Genomic DNA, 27275 nt, shown 5'->3' on the forward strand with positions numbered 1-27275 from the left:
CGACCTATGCTTCTTAACATCCTGAAACCTCTATCAAGTCACCTCTTATCCCTCTTCACTCCAGAGAGAAAAGTCTGAGCTTGCTCAGCCATTCCTCATAAAACGTACTCTCTAATCCAGGCAGCATTTTGGTAAATCTCCTGCCCTCTCTGCAAATCTTCCATATTCTTCCCATAATCGGGTGAACACGACTGAACAAACTTTTCAAAAATACTGTAAGGGCCGAACAGGGCTCTGTTCAGTAGCTGACCTCACAGAGAGGCAGTGCTGTACACTCTCAATAATTGCCTTTTGTGTCAGCTCACTCATGAGGTCAGTGTGCAACCACACACACTCCCAGTGGAAGGCAACACACTCAGGACAGACAGAGAGAAAACATCTCTCCATAAGGTATTCAAAATTAATAAAGAGCAACATTTTATCAACCTAACATTACTGTATGGTAGCTCTCAGACTCCTCTAACTTACCCCTGAGCAAGGAGAAGCATCAGAGAAGCATCAGAGCACTGTCTCCCGCACCGTCACCAACCTTGTTACCTCCAGACATTTCTCCTCTAATGCCTCCAACTCAGTTTCCCAATCTGCCTTGTTTCGACCTTCTACCCAAGATCCACAAACCTAACTGTCCCACTAGGCCCATTGTTTCCGCCTGTTTCTGCAACAATGAACTAATGTCCTCATACCTCAACTCCATTTTGTCTCCCTTGGTTCAGTAGTTCATTTCTATAGAGTCATGATGAAGGGTCTCAGCCTGAAATGCCAACTGTTCATATCCCTCCAACAATGCTGTCTGACCTGCTGAGTTCCTCCAACCTTTCTTTAAAATTTTTATTTAGAGGTACAAATCAGTAACAGGTCCTTCTGGTCAACAAGCCCACACCGCCCAAGTACACCCATACATCTCTGGGATGTGGGAGGACCCGGAGCAACTGGTGGAAATGCAGGCAGTCCTATAGGGAATAGACAAACTCCTTACAGACAGCAGTGGAAGTGAACCCTGTTCACTGGTGTTGTAATAGCATAACGCTAACTGCATCGCAAACGTGTCACCCCCATTTTGTGTGTTTCCAGCATCTGCAGAATCTCTTGTGTTAACGTACCCATAATCCTGATAATTTACTGTAAAATAACTTGATGCTTCTTACCAAAGAAGCTTGCAAGTGGTGCTCCAATTGTTCGGGCAGGTCCTGGGAGATGGCTGGCTGTGTTTTTCACCATAATAATGGGCATCACATCATCTTGCGATGAAATTCCCAACTGCCCACAACAAAAGGGAACAATGAACACAACATTAATAACAGAAACAACCCAAGTTGAAGTTCAAGTTTAACTGTCATTCAATCATACATGAATACCCATGAATACAGCCAAACTTAACAGTGTTCCTCTGGGGCCAAGGAGAAAAACACATTACCAACTGTCATACACAGCACAAGGCATATATAGAACAAAAGATAGCAGTAAACACAGAAAAGATATAATATAGCCCTAGTCCCTGAGTGACATGTCCTGTAATTTGAATTGTGCAAGGATGCTGTTGGCAAGAACAACCCCTCAGAAGTATGCAGACGAAAGAAAGTGCGTACACAATCCAGCTTATCCTCCACCAAGTGAACACTGGAGGAAAGCACCAATGGGAGGAGCCAACCATCCCCCCGCCACCCATCCAGCATGGACACCACACCACACCGCCTCCAGCGTCTTCTCTCCTGGGCAGCTGCATCAGGCAAGCCTGTGGCATGAGGCCTAGTCCACACCATAACCAAGGCCACACAGCTCCCTTGGTGTCTGCCTCTTCAATGAACCAGTGAACTGGGCTTGCAGTATTCTACATTACCAATATCCAACAAGAAAACATTCAAGACAATCACTCGCTGTTAGATGGCACACTGCCTTCACGCAGCAGTTCCAGTGTCTTTATGTAGCAGGCAGCAACATGGTCTGCACCAGGACCAGTTTCTCCACCAACAGGCCACTTGCTGATGGGGTGTACCTGCAGTATTTGAAGTTCTTAATGTCCAGAGGGTCTTGTAATCGCAAAAAATGATAGTTTAAAAAAGACAAAAACGCCTTTGTTTGGCCGCTGAGGCTGCTGCGTCCGAGCACAAGCCATCTTAGCAGAAGCAACTTTAAGTTCCTTAGGGTCAATAGTCATAGTGATAGTCATCGTCATACTTTATTGATCCCGGGGGAAATTGGTTTTCGTTTCGATCACAAATGACCTGACTTGGTCCAACCAAGCAGGGTCCACTGCCAAGAAGGCCCACCAGAGCCTTTACTTTCTGAGAAAGCTGAAGAAATTTGGCCTGTCCCCTAAAACCCTCTAATTTTTATAGATGCACCGTAGAAAGCATTCTTCTAGGGTGCATCACAACCTGGTATGGAAGTTGTCCAGTCCAAGACCGGAAGAAGCTGCAGAAGATTGTGAAAACAGCACAGCACAGCACGTCACACAAACCAATCTTCCGTCCTTGGACTCACTTTATACAGCACGCTGTCGGAGCAGTGCTGCCAGAATAATCAAGGACACGACCCACCCAGCCAACACACTTTTCGTCCCTCTTCGCTCTGGAAGAAGGCTCAGGAGCTTGAAGACTTGTACAGCCAGATTTGGGAACAGTTTCTTTCCAACCGTGATAAGACTGCTGAACAGATCCTGACCCGGATCTGGGCCGGACCCTCCAAATATCCGGACCTGCCTCTCGGTTTTTTTTGCACTACCTTACTTTCCCTTTTCTATTTTCTATTTATGATTTATAATTTAAATTTTTAAATATTTACTATCGATTTGTACTCCAGGGAGCGTGAAGCGCAGAATCAAATATCGCTGTGATGATCGTAGGCTCTAGTATCAATTGTTTGGCGAGAATAAAGTATAAAGTATAAAGCAGTATTCGAGTTCAAGAGAACTCCATATGTATTCAGGCAGGAGATTGAGGCTGAGAGGAAAACTGGATCAGCCATGATGAAATGGTGGAGCAGACTCAATGGGCCGAATGGCCTAATTCTGCTCCTCTATCTTACGGTCTTACAAGTCACTCACTGTCCAGAGGAAGTAAGCCAAACTAGAAATACAACATTGCCAGTAGTTTAAAACCTCCACCAAATCACAAACAAAAATGATGCTAAATTTTGAGTATATAATTAAAAAAATACTTGGTGTATATACCTCACTTGATATTAATCGGCTGTCCACTTCATTGTATGTTTTTCTTATATCTGTTATGGTCATCACTTCTGAAGATATTACATTGATGCCAAAGGACACTTTCTCCTCTGCCACAAGAACTGAAGGTACTGGTGAACTGGTCAAATCATTCACTGTAAAATAAGGAGCAAGAGATTAGTTTTGGAGCTGGCTGGAATGGAATTCCACTGGCGGTCCATGGGTCACCAACCTACCTGGTAAATAAACAGACTGAAAGTTTCCTAAATAATTTGGCCCCAGTTGGTGAATGAACTCAATGCTCTCTGAAGAAATCACCTCTTCAAGGAGGTAAGTAGGACCAAGACGCCAAACTAAGGAAGATCTCTGCTTCCAGATCTGGGGAGTCCCAATAAGTCCATGAACATCAATGACAGCTGAGGAATCCAACGAAAAATGCATCCCTGGAAATGTCTGAATGTACTGCATCTGTTATAGGCAAAATAATCATCAATTACTCATAATCACGAACAAAGTTCATCTGCTTACTGAGTGGTTTCTTGAATCCTGCAACTATAACTCTGACTTTCAGGTGCTGAGAAAAACCTGAATTCATTTCAGACTACTCCACTATCTTCAAATTCAAGATGAATTGGTTTTATTTGTCACATGTACATCAAAAATTACAGTGAAATATGTTGTTTGCACCAATCAAATCAGTGAGGATTGTGCGGGGCACAGCCTGCAAGTGTCACCTCGTTTCCAGTGCTAATATAGCATGCCTACAACTCACCAACCCTAACCTATGTCTTTGGAATGTGGGAGAAAATCAGAGCAACCAGGGAAGCCTACATGCTCACGGGGAGAACGTACAAACTCCTTACAAGCAGCAGTAGGCACTGAACCCCAATTGGTGATTTCTGCTGCTGTAAAGCCCAGCGAACCACCTTCTCACACCTTTTGTCACTGAAATGTTAAAATTCTGAACCACTGACAGAAGTTGCTCACTGTCCAGAGTAAGTAAGCCAAACTGGAAATACAACACGGCCAATACACCTTCACTAAATCTAAGTATCTTCAATGTAATGTAGAAGGACGGCACAGGACTAGGCCCTCCGAGTCCAAAGAGCAAGCACTACCCAATTAAACCCCAGTGACCAATTACCTACTAACCCATATGTCTTTGAAATGTGGGAGAATCAGAAAAGCACCTGGAGGAAACTCACAAAATCACAAGGAGAACGTACAAACTCTTTCCGGACAGGAATTGAACCCCAGGCACTGGCATTGCAAAGCATTGCACTAACCGCTACGTTACTATGCCTTCCCAAAATCAAATGTGATGTTAAATTCCAGGAACAGTATAAAGCTTTTAAAAAGTCCTTAACCTCTAACTTTATGGTTTATATAATTCTTTATCCTTTATAATTGTTGAATGGTGTTTTTGTTGCATGCTGCGCCAATACACCGCAACAAATTCCTGATACGTGTACGATCCTCGATCCTAACTGCCACGCCACCAGGCCGCCTGCATCTGTATTGCTTTTTTATAAACAGTTTGTTAATAGCTTTCCTTTCCAAATCAATTGACTGAGGTATTCCTCACATCCGTATGTATTATTAAAATTCTGTATAGGCTACTCAGTTCCTGTTTGTAAACACCAACTTAGTACTGTAGCAGGGCAACTGATATAAGGTGTGGTAAGGTTATAATTGTGGATAAAGAAAAGGAATAATAAACACGAAAAAGTCTGCAGATGCTGGAAATCCAAAGGCACACACACAAAATGCCGGAGGAACTCAGCAGTGCGGGCAGCATCTACAGAGGGAAATAAACAGTTGATGTTTTGGGCCGAGATCCTTCCTCGGGACTGGAAAGGAAGGGGGAAGACAGAATAAAAAGGTGGGTGAGGGGGAAGAGGATAGCTAGAAAGTGAAGCCAAGTGGGTTGGAAATATAAAGGGCTGGAGAAGAAGGAATCTGATAGGAGGAGAGTGGACCATAGGAGAAAGGAAAGGAGGGGAACCAGGGGGAGGTGATGGGCAAGTGAGAAGAGGTAAGGAGCCAGAGTGGGGAATAGAAGAAGAGGGGAGAGGGAAGGAATTTTTTACCAGGAGAAACTGATATTCATGTCATCAGGTTGGAGGCTACCCAGAAGGAATATAAGGTATTGCTCCTCCGCCCTGAGGGAAATAGGAAAGAATTTGTTTTGTGAGAATAGTTTGTGGATGATGTTTTCATCCCCCATCTAGGACTGAGGATATTGAACACCAGGAAGAGAAATTCCTTAAAATGATCCATGTGAAAACCATAGTTTTTAAAAAACATTACAGCAGCTGACATAGCAAACAATAACATTCTTTGAGTTTAAAATAAATAACTGCAATGGGAGACACGGATCTATAAATTGTTGTGAATTTAAAATTAAAAGCCACATGATCTACCTTTGATGTTCCAATGACCTTTCCATTTAAGTAGGCGAAGACGGTGCTGTTTTTTCGAACATCCTTGCTCAGTGTCACAGCCAAGTGCTGCCACTGACCGATAACTAAATACCTGGAAATATCGAACTCAGCGGCAGTGAGTGCAGATGACTGTTGGTCTTGCTCTACTTTGTTCCATTCTGAAGTGGACGGCAAGAAAAATTGTTCAGATAGTTAGAACATACTGTAGTTCATGAATGGGACAAGCCAAATGACAAATTAAATCCCTTCTGCCTGCTCGTGATCCATACATCTCTATTCTGTGTACAATATATTCATATTTCTGTCTAAAAGCCCCTTAAACACCAGTTTCCTATCAACTTCCACCAGTAACCCAGGCAGCCCGTACCATGTGTCTACCACCCTCTGAGTAAAAGGAATTCCCTGCATATCTCCTTTAAACTTCCCCCACCTCTCTTTAAATGCATCTTCTTTTGAAAGTACTTGGCATATATAACCTGGCAAAAGGATTCTGACTGTCTACCCCGGGGTTCCCAACCTGGGGACCATAGACCCCTTGCTTGATGGTAGTGGCCCATGGCATAAAAAAGGTTGGGAACCCTTGGTTTAGAGGGTCGTCGGGAACCAGGACAGAGGAGAAAATAAAGGGAATCATCACCTAGTGACTCAGACACCTAACCATCAGGACTTCCAAATGATCAGATGGTATCGGTATTAGAATTGGTTTATTATTGTCACATGTAGCGAGATACAGTGAAAAGCTTGTCTTGCACATTGTTTATACACAATGCATTGGGCTAGAAGCTATCAAGAGAGTGTAGTGCAGGTAAACAATAAAGTGGAAGATCATAACGAGGTAGATTGTGAGGCCAAGAGTCCAATTGTTCAAATAAGAGATCCATTCAAGAGTTTAATAACTTTGGGATTGAAACTATCATTGAGCTTGGTGGCATGTGCTTTCAGGTTTTTGTATCTTTTGCCCGATGGGAAAGAGAAGAAGGAATTGTCCCGGTAGGTGAGGTCTCTGATTATTCTGGTTGCTTTACCAAGGCAGAAAGAAGCTGTTGTTCAGTATGAGAATGTTCAGCCAGACAATGGGTTGGTGGAGGGGAACTCGCTGGGTCTCTGCAAAGGGTCGTCAGACCATCCTGATGCGGGATGGAGGTATAGAAGGATCATACGTCCATTCTGAGGGTGAGCTTGTTGGTATCGTAGAACTGAAAACGGTCAACCTGGTAGAGAGTGAACTATTCCCATTCGCTCGTTGACCAGATAACCTTGTTTACAGCTTATTGCCCTGATCACCCTGGTTTTAACCCATCAGAGACACCCCTTCCCTCTTCTTCCCTGAGCTTAACAAGCTTCTTTTTATCACTTCTTTAATTCTGACAAAGACTGCCCAATCTGAAACATTAACTTCCTGCAGACGTAGCCTCAATTCCTGAGCATATTCAGCTGTTTCTCTTTTAGTTTCAAATTTCCAGAATAAAATCAGAGTGCATCATGGAAACAGGTCCTTCAGTCCACCTCATCTATACCGACCTGGTTATCTACCTGAACTACACCCAACCCATCCATACCGAACAGGTTACCTACCTGAACTACACCCAACCCATCCAGACCGAACAGGTTACCTACCTGAACTACACCCAACCCATCCATACCGAACAGGTTACCTACCTGAACTACACCCAACCCATCCAGACCGAACAGGTTACCTACCTGAACTACACCCAACCCATCCATACTGACCTGGTTATCTACCTGAACTACACTCACCTCGTCCATACCGACCTGGTTATCTACCTGAACTACACCCAACCCATCCATACTGACCTGGTTATCTACCTGAACTACCCCCAACCCATCCATACCGAACAGGTTATCTACCTCAGCTACACCAGGCTGCCTCCACTTGACCCATACCCCTCTAAAATTACCTACTTCTCTACTCATATACCAGCCCAGACGTCCTTTAAACAGTATAATTGTATTCACATCGACCACTTCCTCAGGCAGCTCGTTCTATATAACCACCACCGTCTGCATAAAGATGTTGCTCGTCAGCTTCCTTTTAAATCTTTCCTCTCTCACCTTAAGTTGTTAATTTTATTTTAAGATACAGCACAGGACAGGTCCTTCCGGCCTAATGAGCTACGCCACCCAGCAACCCACGGACTTAACTCCAGCCTAATCACAGGACATTTCAATGATAGTCCCCTGCTCTAGTTAAACAACACTGTATCCCAAATAAAGGGAATCCTGGCAATTTTCTCAATTTAGTTTTTGTTCTTTAAGTGCTGTCCCTAATAAACGTCTGCCCCAATTAACCGATGGTCCAATTGTGCGTGTGTACGTGTGTGTGTGTGTGTGTGTGTGTGTGTGTGTGTGTATATAAACTATAAATGACAATAAAAATATATATAGAGTGTATATTTCTTATTGTAATTTATAGTTCTTTTTATTATTTATTGGATTGTACTGCTGCCGTAACAACAGCAAATTTCACAACATATGCCAGTGATATTAAACCTGATCCGATTCTCAAGATTGGTACATTTCCACTTACAGCCAAGACGAAAGACGAGGCCCGCATACGTACAGATGAATCCAACATGGAATCTGGGAATTTTTTTACCTATAAAGTATTTGGAACAGGGAAACGGCTGACACAAAGGTAGCACAATAGAGTTGTTGAGGCAAATAGGTTGGTCGTACAAATGTATTGAGGTGGCTAAGTAGATGGTGTGATGTGCACCCACAGGTTGGAGCGAGTTACTAGAGGAGTCTTGTGCCATAAACACACAGGAGGATTTCGCAAACAAGGAGGCCTGTTTCTGGCTGTACAATTCTGTGCCAGTTTCCACTTGAGTAGATCACTCACATTTTTTTTCCAACCTGAAACTCCCTTTTATGTTCATCATCAAGATGTTTAAAACTATGAATTTCCCCCCAACACACACACTTTCAAGAATGGATATTGATAAGCAGGGTTCAATAATCATTGGCACCAGTGACCAATGTGACCAATGACCAGTTCCTGCAGACAATTCACAAAGCTACTTCTTCTTCTTTTAATTATGCTTTATACTTTATACTTTATTGTTGCCAAACAATTGATACTAGAATGTACAATCATCACAGAGATATTTGATTCTGCGCTTCCCACTCCCTGGATTACAAATGTTAAATATTAAAAATAGTAAAAATTAGTAAATATTAAAAATTTCAATTATAAATCATAAATAGAAAACAGAAAAATGTAAAGTAAGATAGTGCAAAAAAAACCAAGAGGCAGGTCCAGATATTTGGAGGGTACGGCCCAAATCCAGGTCAGGATCCATTCAGCAGTCTTATCACGGTTGGAAAGAAGCTGTTCCCAAATCTGGCCATATGAGTCTTCAAGCTCCCGAGCCTTCTCCCAGAGGGAAGAGGGACGAAAAGTGTGTTGGCTGGGTGGGTCGTGTCCTTGATTATCCTGGCAGCACTGTTCCGACAGCATGCGGTGTAAAGTGAATTCAAGGACAGAAGATTGGTTTGTGTGATGTGCTGCACCGTGTTCACGATCTTCTGCAGCTTCTTCCAGTCTTGGACAGGACAACTTCCATACCAGGTTGTAATGCACCCTAGAAGAATGCTTTCTACGGTGCATCTATAAAAATTAATGAGGGTTTTAGCGGACAGGCCAAATTTCTTTAGTTTTCTCAGGAAGTAAAGGCGCTGGTGGGCCTTCTTGGCAGTGAACTCTGCTTGGTTGGACCAAGTCAGGTCATTTGTGATATTGACCCTGAGGAACTTAAAGCTTTTGACCTGTTCCACTTGCGCACCACCGATGTAAATTGGGTCACAAATTATGCTTCTTCTCCAGAACTGCAATCGATTACAGTCTGTAATTTGATTTTGATTACGTATTTTTGGGCCAACTGAGTGACCTGGTGCTTTTGCTATCTCCTGGGGAATTTGGCGAAGTTGAGGGTGTAGTGTGTAGCTATCATTTCCTAATGGTAGAACACAAACCCATGGTCATCTCCATTACTCCCCACCGATTAAAGCAGGGGTAGGCAACCTACAGCCCACAAAGGTATTTTGACCGGCCCGCGAGCAAATATTGAGATACTATGCTTATCCGGCTCACGAGCGATTTTTCCTTATTCTGAGTGTTTCACGCGACCACACTGATGGACATACATCAAAGTTGCTGGTGAACGCAGCAGGCCAAGCAGCATCTATAGGAAGAGGCGCAGTCGACGTTTCAGGCTGAGACCCTTCGTCAGGACTAACTGAAGGAAGAGTGAGTAAGGGATTTGAAAGCTGGAGGGGGAGGGGGAGATGCAAAATGATAGGAGAAGACAGGAGGGGGAGGGATGGAGCCAAGAGCTGGACAGGTGATTGGCAAAAAGGGATACGAGAGGATCATGGGACAGGAGGTCCGGGAAGAAAGACAAGGGGGGGGGTGACCCAGAGGGTGGGCAAGAGGTATATTCAGAGGGACAGAGGGAGAAAAAGGAGAGTGAGAGAAAGAATGTGTGCATAAAAATGAGTAACAGATGGGGTACGAGGGGGAGGTGGGGCCTGATGGACATGCCTAGCGTCTTGTTACACTCACCCCAGGTTCCGTTTTGTTGCAAACCAAACACTGGTATAAACGAATGACGGGAAGGCAGACTACCTTATTAATACGTATTAGATACTCTCCGTGCACGCACAGGTTTTCAGATGGGACCGTTCAAACTTGTAAACAGAAACAGCGTCACTGTGTTTTAACAAGAAATCTACGCTAAATATCCAGATATTTACATGTGTTATGATACTTGTTGGATAACTCACGTTTTGAAATAAAATTGAAGAAAAAAATTCCAATGGCAATGAATGCAAAACACAAGAAGGTAGACACTGAGAGCCGAAATTTCCAAGACACTTGGACACTAGATTACTTCTTCATCGAGCAAGCTGGGAAACCATTTGTTTCATTTGCCTAGAAAATGTTGCTGTGAAGAAGGTGGCAAATATCAGGCGACATTACGAGACCCTAACTTAGTGGACCATGCAAAAAAGATGACATCATTGTTTGGCGGCACTTATCTGTGTGAGCAATTATTTACAAAAATGAAGCACACCAAGAACCATTTGAGAACAAGGTTGACTGATGCGCATCGGGATAATGTCTTGCTCTTGGCATCAAGAAGTCTGACACCCAACATTGAGAAACTTTCAAGCAACAAACAGCATCAAGTTGCACATTGATTTATCGACTGTTTGCATTAAAATTTTCTTTTTTATTATACCTAATTTAACATCATTCAATGCATCATGTTCATATGTTTTATGTTTACAGATTCTTTGTGTCCTTTTAATAGATTCAAAGGATGCCTTGATTGAAATAAATTGCAACTAAACTGAATTCTTTGATTACTAATTGGCATCCTTGGTTAAGCACAAATGATTTTCTAGCATGCGTTATTCATTAATTTGAGGCAAAACATAACTAGATGTATTTAAGTGGATAATCCCTATATTTCAAGTTTTTTATGGCATTTATCTGGCCTACCGTCCACTCATTAATACGCAATCTGGCTCACAGAGGCAAAAAGGTTGCCGACCCTGGATTAAAGTGCCAAGCGAGGTTGAAATTGACAAGGACGAGAGTGGAAGGTGAAGAGGTGTTCAGCACCGTCTGCCTGCATTTCTCTGGTTTTCTTGCTGCTGTCGGAGGAAAATGCAGGAGTCCTGGATTCGATCATGTGGTAAACCATGTATATATGTTGTAACTCGGTTACCTGTCTGGACACACCCCTCTGCTGACTGCCCCTGTGGCTCCTCCCACAGAGTCTGTATAAAGGTGTTCGCCTTGCCCCTCCCCCTCAGTCCGGGGGCAGACACTCACTGTGGAGGTCGTATTGTACAGCGAATAAAAGCCTTTCAGTATTTTACCAAACCTGAGTCTTTTGGAGTAATTGAAGGTGCTTCAGATCACCTCAGCGATGTGGCTTGTGGCTCTGAGACTCTTTGTCAGGGAAATCTGCAGTTCGTTGTTTAATGCCTTCAGCGCTGAATATGCTTTGCAAACTCACTTTTGGAAGACTCCTCGGTTCATGTTCCCTGTGCATTTGGTTACTCTTTTTTACTATTTGTGCGATTTGATTGGGGCACTTTGGTGCAGAACTGGTTCTGGCCTGCAGTCACCAACATGATGCTAAACTGAACTGACTTCGTGGTTGTCACTCCTGGATCATTTTTGAAGACTCCACAGTTTGATGTTTAATACTCTGTGTGTTCTTTAGTCACTTTTTTCTGTTTGCACCTTTGGTTTTTGTTTTGGGCATTGGGTGTTTGATGTTTATTATCAGAGAATGTATACAGTATACAACCTGAAATACTTACTTTTGCAGATATCCACGAAAAATCAGAAGAACTCCAAAAGAATGAACAACAGAAAACTGTTGGAACCCTGAAGCCCCCTCTCTCCCCTCCCCTGCGCAAGTAACAGTAAGCATCAACATGTCCACATGGTCCCACGGAGTTTCTTTGTTTCATGGCTGCCTGAGGGAAGACGACTCTCAGAGTTGTATACTCTATACATACTTTGATAATAAACGTACTTTGAACCTTTGAGCAGCATACCACTCCCTACAGTCCCATCAAGGGTGATAAGATCCCAGTGCAATAAAACCCCCAGCACCCAGTTAAGGTTCAGTAGCACCTAACACAGTCTGCAAACTAGACAAGAGATATTCTTTCATGTAATTCCACCAGAAGCGACATATTTATTGCCTGAGTTTACAGGAAACAGAACCAGAACTTTGTAAAATTCAGTTGAGTGTTAAATGAAAGAGTTAATGCACTGTACCCAATGGTTCAAACACCTCCTCCTGTGTGGAAATGACCAGCTGGTTACCAGGTGCTGAAATGTTGATGGATAAACAAGTGTAATCTTTTTCCATCTTCGACATGTGCCGGAAGAGTGTCAGGAATCGAACGGGGTGTGCATCAGCAGCAGAACTGAAGCTGATAATCATAAACCATGTGGAGTATGTCAAGCCAACAGGTGGTGGAAATCCCCGGCAACCTGAAAGAGAAACCAAAGAAAAAATACAGAAAGACAGAAATACAAAAGTACAAAAAAAAACAAAAGAAAATACAGAAGTCCTCCACTAACTTGGGTGAGACTAGAACTAGAGGTCATGGGTCAGAGTGAAAGGTGAAATGTTTTAGGAGAACAGTCGTGGGAATTTTTTTTCACAGAGGGTGGTGAGGGTGAGAGTGTGGGATGAGCTGCCAGCAGAAGTGGTGGATGCAGGTTTGATTTTGACATTTTAGGATAGGTACATGGATGGGGAGGGTATGGAGGGCTATGGTCTAGATGCAGGTCGATGGAATTAGGCAGATTAATGGTTCAGCATGAACTAGATGGGCCAAATGGCCTGATTCTGTGCTGTATTGTTCTATGACTCTAACTGGCCCATGTGCTGGCTTCCTTGCTGAGATTTTGAGCATTCCAAGTTGAAATGTGCAGTATTGATGCTCATATCTGACACCTGTCATTGACAATGAGACATCCTTGGACCGTAGGAGTTCTGGCTAGGAATACAGCAGAGCTCAATATGTTAGTGTGCTTTAGGAAGAGCTGTCTCTGAAGGATAACTATGACTATTCCAATGTTGTGCACTCAGCTTCCCACTTCCTATCCTCAGCTTATCCACAACCCTGCCTCATAAATACCCACACAATCAGCCGTGCCACCTACGCTGGTTTCCAATTCTGTAACATGTTGAATTTATAATTCTCATCAAATGTGGAACTGTTCCAAGGTCTCACCCCTCTTCACCTCTTAAACTTTGCTCTTTCCTTCATGTTTCAGATAGAGCTTAAAACTTACGTCTTTGACATTGTTATAAATCTTCTGTCCTAATACCCCTACATGCCTCTGCATCTCAAGGAACTCCTCATAATATTTTATTTTTCTTAAAACTTGATAAAATGAAAGAGTTTTCTGTAATATAGTGAATGAAACGCAACATTATTAATGCATGAAAAGATACAAAAAGGGAAGTGATAAACACAAGAGATTCTGCAGGTGCTGGAAATACAGAACAACACACACAAAATGCTGGAGGAACTCAGCAGGTCAGGCAGCATCTATGCAGATGAAAAACAGTCAACATTTCAGACTGAGATCCTTCCACATTTGCCTGTTTCGTAGCACCTTTCTTATCCCTCTGCATATTAATGTAAATGCAAATCTCCTAGATACTGACTGATCTGCCAAGGGAAGTACACTATATGATACATTGGAACGTGGAGCAGTACCACACAGGAACAGGCCCTTCAACACCTGCTTTATATCAGAGATGATTGTTTGATTCGTCAGTCATGAGGTCACATGACATAACTTCTAAGAATGTGGTCCAGCCAGAGCAGGCAAGCTCCAAACATAAAAACAAGAGATTCTGCAGACGCTGGAAATCCAGATCGACAAACGCAAAATGCTGGAGGAACTCAGCAGGTCAGGCAGCATCTATGGAAATGAATAAACAATCAATGTTTCAGGCCAAGACCCTTCATCAGGACTGGAAAGGAAGGGGGAAGAAGCCAGCATAAGGTTGGGGAGGAGTGAGAGCTTCCCATCTCCTATCAACATCCTTCTTCTCCAACCCTTCACCTTTTCCACCTATCACCTCCCAGCTTCTTACTTCATCTCCTCTACCCCACCCACCTGGCTTGGCCTATTACCATCTTAGCTTGTACTCCTTCCCCTTCCCCCACCTTCTTACTCTGGCATCTTCCCCGTCTGATTTACTTTCCAGTCTTGATGTAGGATCTAGGCCCAAAACATTGACTGTTTATTCCCTTCCATAGACGCTTCCTGGCCTGCTGAATTCCTGAATCCTTTTGGGTATTGCAGAAAGGGAAGTGGTTTAAAGTATTAAAGTATTCCAGCTGCCCCTATCTGCACAGTGTTATTTACCATCTAAGAAGCACACAATTATTAAATAGGATAGAAGACATCGTGTGGAGCTGCCTACTTACCGTTCCCAATTCCACCAACCACCGGAGAATCAGTATTAGACCCCAGCACTGTGGCCAGTGTGGGTAAGAAACAACACCTGTTGAAAGATCCAAAGAGTTACATTTGCTTTCAAGAACTGATCATGTTTGAGGCACTCTTCCTTTTTAATTTAATTTCAAAGGTTTCAAAGGTGCATTTAATGTATACAATATACATCTTGAAATGCTTTTTCATCACATAATCTTATTTTTTTTTATTTTATTTTCAGACATAGGCCCTTCCGCCCCAACAAGCCTGCACTGCCTAGTTACACCCCTGTGACCAATTAGCATACTAACCATACATACTTGGAATGTGGGAGGAAACTGAACCACCCTGAGGAGGCCCACGCAGTCACGGGGAAAACGTACAAATTGCTTATGGAGAGTGATGGAATTGAACCCGGGTCACTGTCGCTGTAATAGTGTAGCTAACCGCTATACTACCGGACCATCTGTTTCCCTTTAGTTCTCCACTTCGCTGTACACCACCCCTCCCCCCTAATTCACATGTAATATTTCCACTGATACGCCACTGGTAAGTGCCACGTGGGTGGCCATAAGTATGGATATGTACAGACTATAAAGGAAAGTATGTAAAGGATGGAAAGTTATTGAATGGTTTATTGTATATAATTTATTTTTGAATAAAGTATATTTTGGAAAAAAAAATATCGCCACTGATAGACACCTCAAGGTAACTACAGTGCAATCTGGGTAATTGGGATACATCGGAACCCGTACATTTTGATCCAGTTAAGCGGCTGCCACAATTAGCTGAAGTTGCAAGGAAATAGTTAAAAAGGTATAAACGACAAACTGAGTAAGAAATTATGTATTTAAATGAAATATAACATAAATTAGAACACTATCAATATTCCTGTAGTACCATAAAACTGTGTATTAATTCCTAATACTTAACAAAGGAGGAATTCAACCGTGTTGTGTTCTTTAGACTATAAATGAACAAAATCAGTGCAGACATCTAGTGTAGATAAACAGACTGCCATCACACAATACTATCAATGATTGCATCCTCGTAATCTTCATTTTCATTGCAACATTCAAGATGATTGTTGATAACTTCAAATTCGTTGTAGTTTCTGACTTGTTGATTTAATGAAACAGTTTCATTTTCACTCCCAGCCATTTCTGGCATCTCCAGGCCTGAATGCTTGAAACTGCAGTGAGCAAAATAGTTCTGAATTGTCTTACTGCTTATTTCTTGTCTTCTATCAGTAACTTCTTGAAACTAACACATGCTATTTAAAAGCTGTCCATTTCAACCAACGTGTAGCATCTAATGGTTACACAAGTGCACATGTCTGATGCTAGTTAGAAGCTGGTTGGCAATAGTCTCCTGTCCCAATTAATTGGCACAGTATACCAAATAAACACAGGAAATCCCAGCTATTTTCTCAACAAGTTTTTGTTCTTGAAGAGTTTCCCCAAATAAGTGGCTGCCCTGATTAATCAATGGCCCAATTAACCAGAATCCACAGTATCCCTAAATTCCCCTGAAGTATCCCAGCTTTCCTGTTGTCCTGCACCATGGACAGTTAGCGCGGCACCTTACAGTGCTGGCGACTCGGGTTCAATTCCTGCCGCTGTGCGGAAAGACTCTGTGTGTCCTTCCTGTGACCGTGTGCTCAGTTTCCCAGTTTCCTCCCATGTTCCAAAGATGTCTGAGTTAGAGTCTGTAAGTTGTGAGCATGCTATGTTGACACTGGAAGTATGGTGACACTTGCGGGCTGCCCCCCGCACAACCTCAGACTAGGCTGCTTGTTGACGCAAATGACATACTTCACTGCATGTTTTGATTTTTAATTTTTATTTATATGTTTGCAATATTTATTTAATTTGACTATTTTATATAAATACACTTACAGTAATTCATGGCTTTTTATTGTTATCTATTGCATTGTACTGCTGCCACAATAACAACAAATTTCACGGCATATGCCAGTGATATTAAACCTGATTATGATTCTGTTTTAATAAACATGTGACAAATAAAGCTAATCTAATCTAATTCTCAAGAATTAACATCACCACTGATAGGCACTAAATACCCCTGCAGTATCACAGCATTCCTGTCATCATGCAGCAGGTTCTGCAATCTAAATCAATCAATCAATAAATCAATAAATAGATAGATAAATCTCTCTCTCTTTCAGATGAAAAAGATCCTTCAAAATAACTAATTTTCCATCACAATATCTTAAAGAAAACTGTGCTTAAACTATATATCATAAAAAACAAGAGATCCTGCAGATGCTGGAAATCTTGAGCAACACACACAAAATGCTGGAGGAACACAGCAGGTCAGGCAGCATCTATGAAGGGTCCGGCAAAAATCCTTCAGGGGGAATATACAAACCCTTCCCCCTTCCTTTCCAGTTCTGAAGAATGGTCTCAGCCCAAAACATCAACTATATATTCATTTCCATAGATGCTGCCAGACCTGCTGAGTTCCTCCAGCATTTTGGGTGTGCTGCTGTATATTGTACCAACAGGATGCACTGTGGTTAGCACAACACTGCTAATTCCAGGTTGCCCTGCACATCCTGTACCATCATGAGTTAGAAATGGATCACTGCTTTGTCATTGCTGAGTCTAAACATTGTTGAGGCTGTCACTGCCCACAGCCTGGAAATGAACTTCTAAAAATGCTGAGTAGGATACTCCCATTCTCACAGATGCACAAGCATTTCAGTTTGTAGTACATACGGCATTTTATATTGAACAGCTTGCCCCAAACTGAATAAAATCTGGCAGTCGACCTTCGAATAATAACAGTTAAAGCAGGCAAACAGCGAGGCACCATCAGCTCTAATTCTCCTTCCTTGTGGATCCACCATCTGTTGACACACCACCCATCTGAACTTAATAACCATAATTACATGACTGGGATTGCTAGACCTTGAATGAAAGCCAGGTTAGGAAAGCTGCTGTAAGTCTACTTGTCAATTTACAATGAGCTGACTGATAGAAAGCATCCATCCCAGTTCTGTGGCCAAATCAAAGTAATTAATTATTGAAGTACATATACGTCACCATTTGCAACCCTGAGATTCATTTTCTTGTGGGCATTTACAGTAAGTACAAAGAAACATGATAGAATCAGTGAAAGACTGCACATACCAAGATGGACAAACAACCCATGTGCAAAAGACAACAAACTGCAAATATAAAAATTTTAAAAAATAATAATAAATAAACAACAAATATTGAGCACATGAAATGAAGAGTCCTTGAAAGTGAGTCCATTGGTTGTGGGAACAGATGAGTGATGGGGTGAGTGAAGTTGAGTGAAGTTATCCCTTCTGGTTCACGAGCCTGATCGTTAAGGGGTAATAAATGTTCCTGAACCCAATGGTGTTAGTCCTGAGGCTCCTGTATCTTCTTCCTGATGGCAGCAGTGTGAAGAGAGCATGGCCTGGATGGTGGAGGTCACTGATGAAGGATGCTGCTTTCCTGCGACAGCGCTCCATGCAGATGTGCTCAATGGTAGGGAGGGTTTTATCCATGATGGACAGGGCTATATTCACGACTTTCCTCACCTCCTCAGTTTTTAAGTCTTAGGGTTTGGACTTATTAAATTTTACAGGCATCCCAAGCAGCATTCTTGCTTTCTCATTGCAGAAGACTGACAATCGAAACTCCACTTACAGTTGAGCATAAAAGACTCTATGGCACCATTCAAAGGGACTTCTCCCAGTGTCAACAACAAGCGTAAGGAGTTTGTACATTCTCCCTGTGACCATGCAGGTTTCGTCCAGGTGTTCAGGCTTCCACCCACATTCCAAAGATGGATGGTGAGAGTTTGTAAGTGGTGGACATGCTACGTTGATGCCAGAAGTGTGCTGACACTTGCAGGCTGCCCAGCACAACCCTCGCTGACTTTACATGACACAGACAATGCATTTTGCTGTACGTTGCCTGACGAATAAAGCTAATCTCTTTATCACCCCTAAAGCAACACCACAAATTACTTGGTCATTTCCCTCATTGACATTCATAAGTGTTGACCTAATGAAGGGTATCAGTCCAAAATGTCCATTGTTTATCCCTCTCCATAGATGCTGCCTGACCTGCTGAGTTCCTCCAGCATTATGTGTGTTGCCCATTTACTGCTAATATTGTTCCCCACAAAATAATAGTGACTGATTTCACTAAATGATAGTGAAATGCTTTCAAATGTGAGATGTTCATTATGAAATCAAATAATTTTGTTTCTTTCCACGTTATCACTTAAGTTTCCTCATAAATTTAACTTATAAGATTAGTTTTTATTTGTCACATGTACATCGAAGCAGGCAGTGACATTTTTAAATTTTCTTTTGAGTTGACTTTATAGTTCACAGCAACTGATGTACTACAGCGGTGTCTGCAGATAAACATCCCTCATTTGTGATGAGTGCTGATGAAGGTTTTCTGCCCAAAATGTTGATTCTGTATTCCTCTCCAAAGATGCTGCCTGACCTGCTGAGTTCCTCCAGCATTTTATTTATTTTATTTAGAGATACAGTGCAGAATAGACCCTTCTGGCTATCCAAGCTGCACCACTCAGCAAACCCCGACCAACCCCATTTTAACCCCTAACCTAATCAGGGGAAAATTTACAACTAACCTACCTGGTACATCTTTGGGCTGTGGGAAGAAACCAGAGGATCTGGAGAAAAGCCCTGCATTTCACAGAGGACACTGAGTTTGAACTCCAAACTCTGACGCCCCAAGATGTAACAGCGACACTACCGTGGCACTCAATTTGTGTGTGGTGTTCTGGATTTCCAGCATCTGCAGAATCTCTTGTGTTTATCCATCACTTTGTCTTCATATTATGGACTGTGTGCATGAAAGGCAAGGCCAAGGTTATGGCCAAATTATTCCTGAGAAGACAATTGTGAGCCACGTTCTGAGACAGTGTTAGTCCTTTTGGTGAAGGTGCCTCCGCATAATTATTGGTGGGGAGTGTGAGGGTTCATATCCAGCAACAAACTGTGATACACTTCCGTTCAAAATCATTAGACCATAAAACATAGGAACATTATGTGGCCATTCAGCACATCTTGCATAATCTGGAGGGGAGCCTGCAGGTGGTGCTGTGACCAAGGCCAGCAATGTTTGTCCTTCTTGGTGAAGGCGTGGTCAGAGTAACCATAGTGCATTTTATAGATGGGCCACATTGCATCCACTTCTTTCAGAACTGGGGAATGTATCATTTTCAAAGCTCATTCACGTCGTTCAAATTCAGATCAGGTCAGATCAGATTCAGGCAACACACATCAAAGTTGTTGATGAACGCAGCAGGCCAGGCAGCATCTGTAGGAAGAGGTGCAGTCGACGTTTCAGGCCGAGACCCTTCGTCAGGACTAACTGAAGGAAGAGTGAGTAAGGGATTTGAAAGTTGGAGGGGGAGGGGGAGATCCAAAATGATAGGAGAAGACAGGAGGGAGAGGGATAGAGCCAAGAGCTGGACAGGTGATAGGCAAAAGGGGATACGAGAGGATCATGGGACAGAAGGTCCGGGAAGAAAGACAAGGGGGGGGGACCCAGAGGATGGGCAAGAGGTATATTCAGAGGGACAGAGGGAGAAAAAGGAGAGTGAGAGAAAGAATGTGTGCATAAAAATAAGTAACAGATGGGGTATGAGGGGGAGGTGGGGCCTTAGCGGAAGTTAGAGAAGTGGATGTTCATGCCATCAGGTTGGAGGCTACCCAGACGGAATATAAGGTGTTGTTCCTCCAACCTGAGTGTGGCTTCATCTTTACAGTAGAGGAGGCCGTGGATAGACATGTCAGAATGGGAATGGGATGTGGAATTAAAATGTGTGGCCACTGGGAGATCCTGCTTTCTCTGGCGGACAGAGCGTAGATGTACGCTTTAATTCATTTCAATTTTAATTCCACATCTCATTCCCATTCTGACATGTCTATCTACTCGCCTCCTGCAATTTACGGGCTGACTACTTCCCTGTAACTCTGACTGATGATCTCCTCACTCTCCCGTACAAGCTGAAAGTCATCCACCTGCTGCTCCAGATCCCTAACACTGTCTTCAAGCTGGGTGCACTTCATACAGACATAGTTCCCTGGGATACGCTGGGTCTCCCAGGACTCCAACATTCAGCATGAGGGAGAGTACACTCAGTACCCCTGACACAGTAAGGAAAAAGGGAAACTTAACAGCAACTTACCCAGAACCAATGCCTCTTCAGAGCCGGCCTCCTTTGAACCGAAGCCTGACACACCCATTCTGGCTACTGGCCCTCTCCCAACAATGGCCGCTGTGTCTGTCTCTTCTGTAATTTTATCTACTCCTCTCTGCACTGCTCCCGCCGCTGACTAGGTAGCCAAATTTACCACACGTACGTCGAAACAGGCAGTGAAATACACTGTTTGCGTTTACCCAAGGGTGTGCTGGAGCAGCCTGCAAGTGTGGCCACCCATTTTGGCGCCAACATACAATGTCCATAATGCTTGCAAAGAAACACAGAACACAACAAGCCACAAAACAATAATGGCAAAAACAAGCTCCTTTTCTCCCATCCATCCACCCACACACACACACACGGACAGTACTCTAACTCCAGGGCAGGCCTCCAGGCTTCAGCCATTGGGTTTCAATGTCTGGACTATTGATCATCCTTCAGGCTCTGATCTTCCATATCAACCCCCTGACTAGACATTGTCAAGGCTCGCAACTCCAGGCTCAAACTCATGATTTTTACTTAGTTATTCTAATTTCTTTCAGTTTCATGTGTGTACCGAACCTTTAATTCTCCATCAAATTAATATATTTGGCAACAATTTCCTTTATCTGTAACGTTCAGGCTATCAATTTAATCACTCCCGGAGTTTTATAGCTATCTCTCATACCCATAGCCGACGACGGACATGTCAAACTCTGTAAAGGAGGGCGCAGCAGTTGATGTTGAGTGGAAATGTCGGGAGGACATCATGGAGACTAAGCTCATCACCCGATGCCGTGGAATTGTCATATGCTTCGGCAGGTGGGATAGGCTGTAAGCCAGAAATGGTTTGTTCTTTGCCACAAGCGAGCCTCTTCGAGAGTGGCTTCTCCTTCTGTCTGTCTCTGAAATAAGGAAAGGCAAGAGTTTAGACATTAAACAACATCCTTTGTTCACTCACTAAGATAACTATTCTAATATGTTATAACAAGTTCTTGTTCAAGTTTATTGTCATCTAACTACAACCAAACGAAACAATGTTCCTCCAGACCACAGTGCACCCATAAAACACACATCACGCACAGCACATAAAACAAAATATTATCACAAATAATTTAATAAATTATAATTCAAAATGCATGTAGGGCACAGCACAGGTAAACAGTAAATAGCTCGCTGTCCTAGTGTCAAGACCTTGATGATAGCAGAGTATTCATTAGTATCACAGTCTGAGGGAAGAAGCTGTTACCCAGTCTGCCAGTCCTAGTCCTGATGCTCCTGTACCTCCTTCTTGACAGTAGAGGGTCAAAGAGATTGTGGGATGGGTGGTAGAGATTGTGGGATGCTTCGGGTGTGTCGTATACATTGCTCCCAGTAAATGTCACAAATGGAGGGGAGGGCGACCCAGGTGATCCACTCGGTGGCTTTTAATGTCCAACAAATAACAAACAGAACACTGAAAGAACTCAGCGAGCTGAACAGCATCCGTGAAGGCAAAAGGTGTTAATCAACATTTTGGCTTGGAACCCTTCATCAGGTCCTCAGGTTCTTCCAGTGTTCGTGATGTTCTTCCAGATTCTGGTATCCACCTTAGATAAGCTGTTGCCAATTTGTTGAGACAGAAGTGACTGCAGATGCTGGAATGAATATATATCTATAGATTATGGAAAGGGGTGGGGATGCTCGAATATGTTCTTGTCATGATTTTTGAAGCAATATCATCAGGGAAGAAAGTATTTAGTTATTTATTTTTCACACCAGTTCTGTAAGAGCAAAACTTATTCTGCATCTCAAATTTTTGGGCAGTGATTTGTGAATTCTCTGAGGGTGAATTTCCATAATCGGAATGGCCATTGCCTGTATGAAACATATTATTTCTAGTAAACAACTCACAAATAAAATATGAATCTCTCTAAATCCTTTAAATCAATAGAATTCATTTTTTATCTCACATCCTTTTTCATGATTGAAAAAGCTATAATTTACTTTTCAAATTTATGTTCAAGATCATCAAATTTCATAACATTTAAGAAGCAACAGGAAATACTTTGGAAAATATAAGAAAATCACTACCAGTTTTAAGGTGGTAAATTAATATTTCAGTAATATTTGAGAAATCTTGCAAATATATTGTTTGATTAAGCATTCTTTGTTGTTTATATAACTTGTTACGGTCAATGTAAAAATACGTGAATTACAATTGTCGTCAGGCTACCACATCTTCCTCGATGGTGGCAATGAGAAGAGGGCATGTCCTGGGTGATGGAGGTCCTTAATGATGGATGCTGCCTTTTTGAGCCATCACCTTTTGAAGGTGTCATGGATGCTGGAGAGACTGGTGCCAATGATGGAACTGGCTGAGTTTAGTTCAGAATGAGGGGTAATATTAAAATATAAAAAGGTCCTGATGGGAAATGACTAGTTGCTGTTGAAAAGTTTTCACTAATGGAATAATCTTGAACCGGGATGTAGTTACAACACAAAGGATTACTTAATTAAAACTGACATGCATATTCATTTTCTCACAGAGGATGGCGAATCTCTGGAATTCTCTGCCCCTGAAAGATATGGAGGCTGGATCATTGCAGTTGATGGATTTTTTGAAAGATTCAGGACAATGGGGAACTGGGAAAGACGAGGAGATAAGACCTGGCGCAGATCAGCCATGATCGTATTGAATGAGTCAGCCATGATCGTATTGAATGGGTCAGCCATGATCGTATTGAATGGTGGGGCAGGCTTCAGGGATGCAGTGAATATCAGGTATTGGAAATCTAAAATAAAAACAGTGAATGGTGGAAATATATTTAACTGGTATGGTCACATCAGTGTTAAGAGAAACAGTCAATATTTCAGATCAGACTGGGAAGGAGACCAAATATACTGGTTAAAATGCAGGGAGGGTGGGGGAAAGGGCTTAAAGGTGTTCCTCAGAATGGATTCCAATAATTTTCCCCTCAGCATTTGGATTATACAGAGTTGTAGAGGCGCACTGCAATGGAAGCAAGCCTTGTGGACATTATTACTGATGTCTGTGTTTAAAAGGTTAACAAAAGTTTCACTCAACAAGCAGCCTAATTCCAAGCCCAGCTTTGCCAGCTGTCAAAGGTGGCCAGGGATCTTTCGAGGTGGAGCTTTCTCACGTTACCTCATGAAGGGTAGGTAGAAGGGAGGAATGGGGCTTGTTTTGCTGTTGTTATTTTGTTGCTTGTTATGTTCTGTGTTGTTCTGCCAAGCATTGTGGGCATGCTATTTTGGCACCAGAATGTGTGGTGACACCTGTTGGCAGCCCCCAGCACATCCACGCGTCTGTTGGTTGTTAACACAAACGACGCATTTCACTGTACGTTTCGATGCACTCATGATAAACAAATGAATCTGAATGATAATATGATGTCATACAAATCCCTTACACCACAGGTGAACACACATGAGCAAGGAAGTTCAAAATGAATGAACAGGGGGCAGCAGGATTCAGCCAGTAAGATCAAGCTGTGTACTAATTCAAGAACAAAACAGTAACGCTTTCTCGCTGTAAATTACAATCAGAGGTTACTTCTACCCACTTGTAATACTTCCTGCCAGCATGCTCTCTAACCCCAGCTCCAAAAGCAAAGTGCAAACCAATCAACTAAAATCTCGTTTACAAAAGTTGTGCTTTTCTGGTATTGCCACGGTAACAGAGCAGTTAGTGCAACACTATTACTGCTTGGGACGTTGGAAGTGTAGAGTTCAATTCCGACATCATCTGTAAGGAGTCGGTATGCCCTCCCTGTGATCCACATATGTTTCTTTAGGATTCTCCGGTTTCCTCCCAAAGTCCAAAGACATACCAACAGGTAAATTAATTTGTCATTGTAGGTTGTCCCAAGATTTGTCTGGGGTTAAGTCAGGGATTTCTGGGGTGGCACAGCTCAAAGGGCCTACTCCATGCTGTATCTCGAAATAAAGGAAAAACATATTAAATAAAATAATTTCACAGTCACCTCCATTCCTCATAACGTCCAACACTTATTAACCGCAGCCTTACCATTGGCGTTCAGCTGGTGCCAGGACAACGTGGTTTGATGCTTACGAGATAAACCACACATCTGAGGCTTTCCAATCGCACAATTTAGGGGATCACCAAGGCGTAAGAAGTCTCTACAAAGTGTAAATCAGAAGGCAGTGGAATTATTCAATGATAAATCGTTAAAGGAAACCATTTAAACTATAAGACCATTGGAGTTTTGTGATGAATTCTCCAGTTAGTCCTGCTCCCCTGCGTTAAAAGTTCAAAGGTCAAAATAAATTTAGTATCAAAGTACATATATGTCATCACATACCACCCTAAGATTCATTTTCTTGCAGGCATTCACAGTAGAATGCACAAATAATAGAATTAATGAAAAACAACACATATACGCTGACAAACAATCAATCTGTTAAAGAAGACAATTTGGGCAAATACAAAAAAAACCAAACAATATTAATAATAATAAAGAATAAATTCATGAATTTATTAATGAATATTAATGAATAATTCATTAACTGAGAATATGAGTTGTAGAGTCCTTGAAAGTGAGTCTTTTATGTTGTGGAATCAGTTCAGTGTCGTGGTGAGTGATGTTATCCACACTGGTTCAGGAGCCTGATAGTTGAGTGGTAATAACTGTTTCTGAACCTGGTGGTACGGGACCTGAGGTTCCTGTACCTCCTTCCTGATAGCAACAACAAGAAGACAGCGGTGTTATTGCTGATGGATGCTGCTTTCTTGTGGCAGCATTCCTTGTAGATGTGCTCAATGGTGGGAAGGATTTCCTTGTGATGCATTGGGTTGCATTTACATTTTGTAGGTGTTTCAGATCTTCCGTCCTTGGACTCACTTTACACTGGGAGAAGGCTCAGGAGCTTGAAGACTCGTACGGCCAGATTTGGGAACAGCTTCTTTCCAACTGTGATAAGACTGCTGAACGGATCCTGACCCAGATCTGAGCCATACCCTCCAAATATCCGGACCTGCCTTTCGGTTTTTTTGCACTACCTTACTTTCCATTTTCTATTTTCTATTTATGATTTATAATTTACATTTTTAATATTTACTATTGATTTGTACTCCAGGGAGCAGGAAGCAGAGAATCAAATATCGCTGTGATGATTGTACGTTCTAGTATCAATTGTTTGGCGACAATAAAGTATAAAGTATAAAGTCAAACAACAGGAATTCTGCAGATGCTGGAAATTCAAGCAACATACATCAAAGTTGCTGGTGAACGCAGCAGGCCAAGCAGCATCTATAGGAAGAGGCGCAGTCGACGTTTCAGGCTGAGACCCTTGTCCCTTGACCCTTGGAAACGTCGACTGCGCCTCTTCCTATAGATGCTGCTTGGCCTGCTGCGTTCACCCAGCAACTTTGATGTATGTTGCATAAAGTATAAAGTATCTGTTTTTGTAGGCATTATCCTATTGCCCTATCATTTCTTTCCAAGCATTATTCAAAATTATTTATTTGATTACCAAAGAGTAAAGCAAACATCTTGTCCCACAAGCTAATATTTATACATTTAAATGTTAGTTCTGTGGAGAAAATTTCACTGGCTTTAATAATACTTTGATGATGTGATGCCAAGGTGCTGACACGTCTAGCTCTGATGTTTCAGCTGGACCTTATAGCTCCTGACACAACAGAAAGCTAAGAAAGAAGTTCTCACAGAGCCCTGCAAAACTTTCTTCCCATTGGTCATGTATCTTTTGCTCTCACAGAGAATGTCCACCCCATTGTCATGGATTTGTTCTTCTGCTCTGCAAAGAAATTTGCTACATGATGAGATATTCTGAAAACTGCTTCAAGTTACTACATAAATAATGGAGCTATCACAAACAGGAACCAACTCAATTCCTGATAAAAAGGCATCATTCACAGTATGTAAACACAAGAGGTTCTACAGATGCTGGAAATAGAGAATAACACATACAAAATGCTGAATTCCCCCAACATTTTGTGTGCGTTATTCTCAATATGTCTTGTTTTTAAAGGGAGATTAGTCTTTGTTAAATACTACAATCTTATAGCAGTATTGTTAGGTTTCCCTGGATCTAAATCCAATAACTGGCTTCCCATTAATATTGTTGGAGAAGCTTTGCTGGAAGGAATGCAATGGTTCAAGGCGGCCAATTAGGGATGGTCAGCAAATGCTGAGCTGCCAGCAATACACAGTTCCCGTAAAATAAATACACTTAAAAAAAGTTTCGAAGGGTCTCGGCCTGAAACGTCGACTGTACCTCTTCCTATAGATGCTGCCTGGCCTGCTGCGTTCACCAGCAACTTTGATGTGTGTTGCTTGAATTTCCAGCATCTGCAGAATTCCTGTTGTTTGTCTCTAGATAAAATTCCATTTTGTGTGACAGAATGGAGCAGCTTCTATTCTCACAAACTAGAGCATAAGGAATCGTTTTGTTCCAGTGTGCT

At 42.3% G+C, this 27275-nt stretch overlaps 1 protein-coding gene across 2 annotated transcripts in view; it reads right to left on the reverse strand.

Annotated features, from left to right (window-relative positions):
• Nucleotides 1-27275, reverse strand: part of wdfy4 (WDFY family member 4) — a 351254-nt gene that overhangs the window by 245759 nt on the left and 78220 nt on the right. For both annotated transcript variants that reach the window (XM_063070340.1, XM_063070339.1), the window contains exons 15-22: nucleotides 24858-24970; nucleotides 21516-21732; nucleotides 14617-14693; nucleotides 12437-12655; nucleotides 5590-5768; nucleotides 3403-3634; nucleotides 3170-3321; nucleotides 1146-1257 (exon numbers count right to left, since the gene is read on the reverse strand). In XM_063070340.1, the coding sequence (XP_062926410.1) occupies nucleotides 1146-1257; nucleotides 3170-3321; nucleotides 3403-3634; nucleotides 5590-5768; nucleotides 12437-12655; nucleotides 14617-14693; nucleotides 21516-21732; nucleotides 24858-24970 (1301 nt within the window). The remainder of the gene's footprint in view (nucleotides 1-1145; nucleotides 1258-3169; nucleotides 3322-3402; nucleotides 3635-5589; nucleotides 5769-12436; nucleotides 12656-14616; nucleotides 14694-21515; nucleotides 21733-24857; nucleotides 24971-27275) is intronic.

This window comes from Mobula hypostoma, chromosome 18, assembly GCF_963921235.1.
Source record: "Mobula hypostoma chromosome 18, sMobHyp1.1, whole genome shotgun sequence".
NCBI classification, from domain to species: domain Eukaryota; kingdom Metazoa; phylum Chordata; class Chondrichthyes; order Myliobatiformes; family Myliobatidae; genus Mobula; species Mobula hypostoma.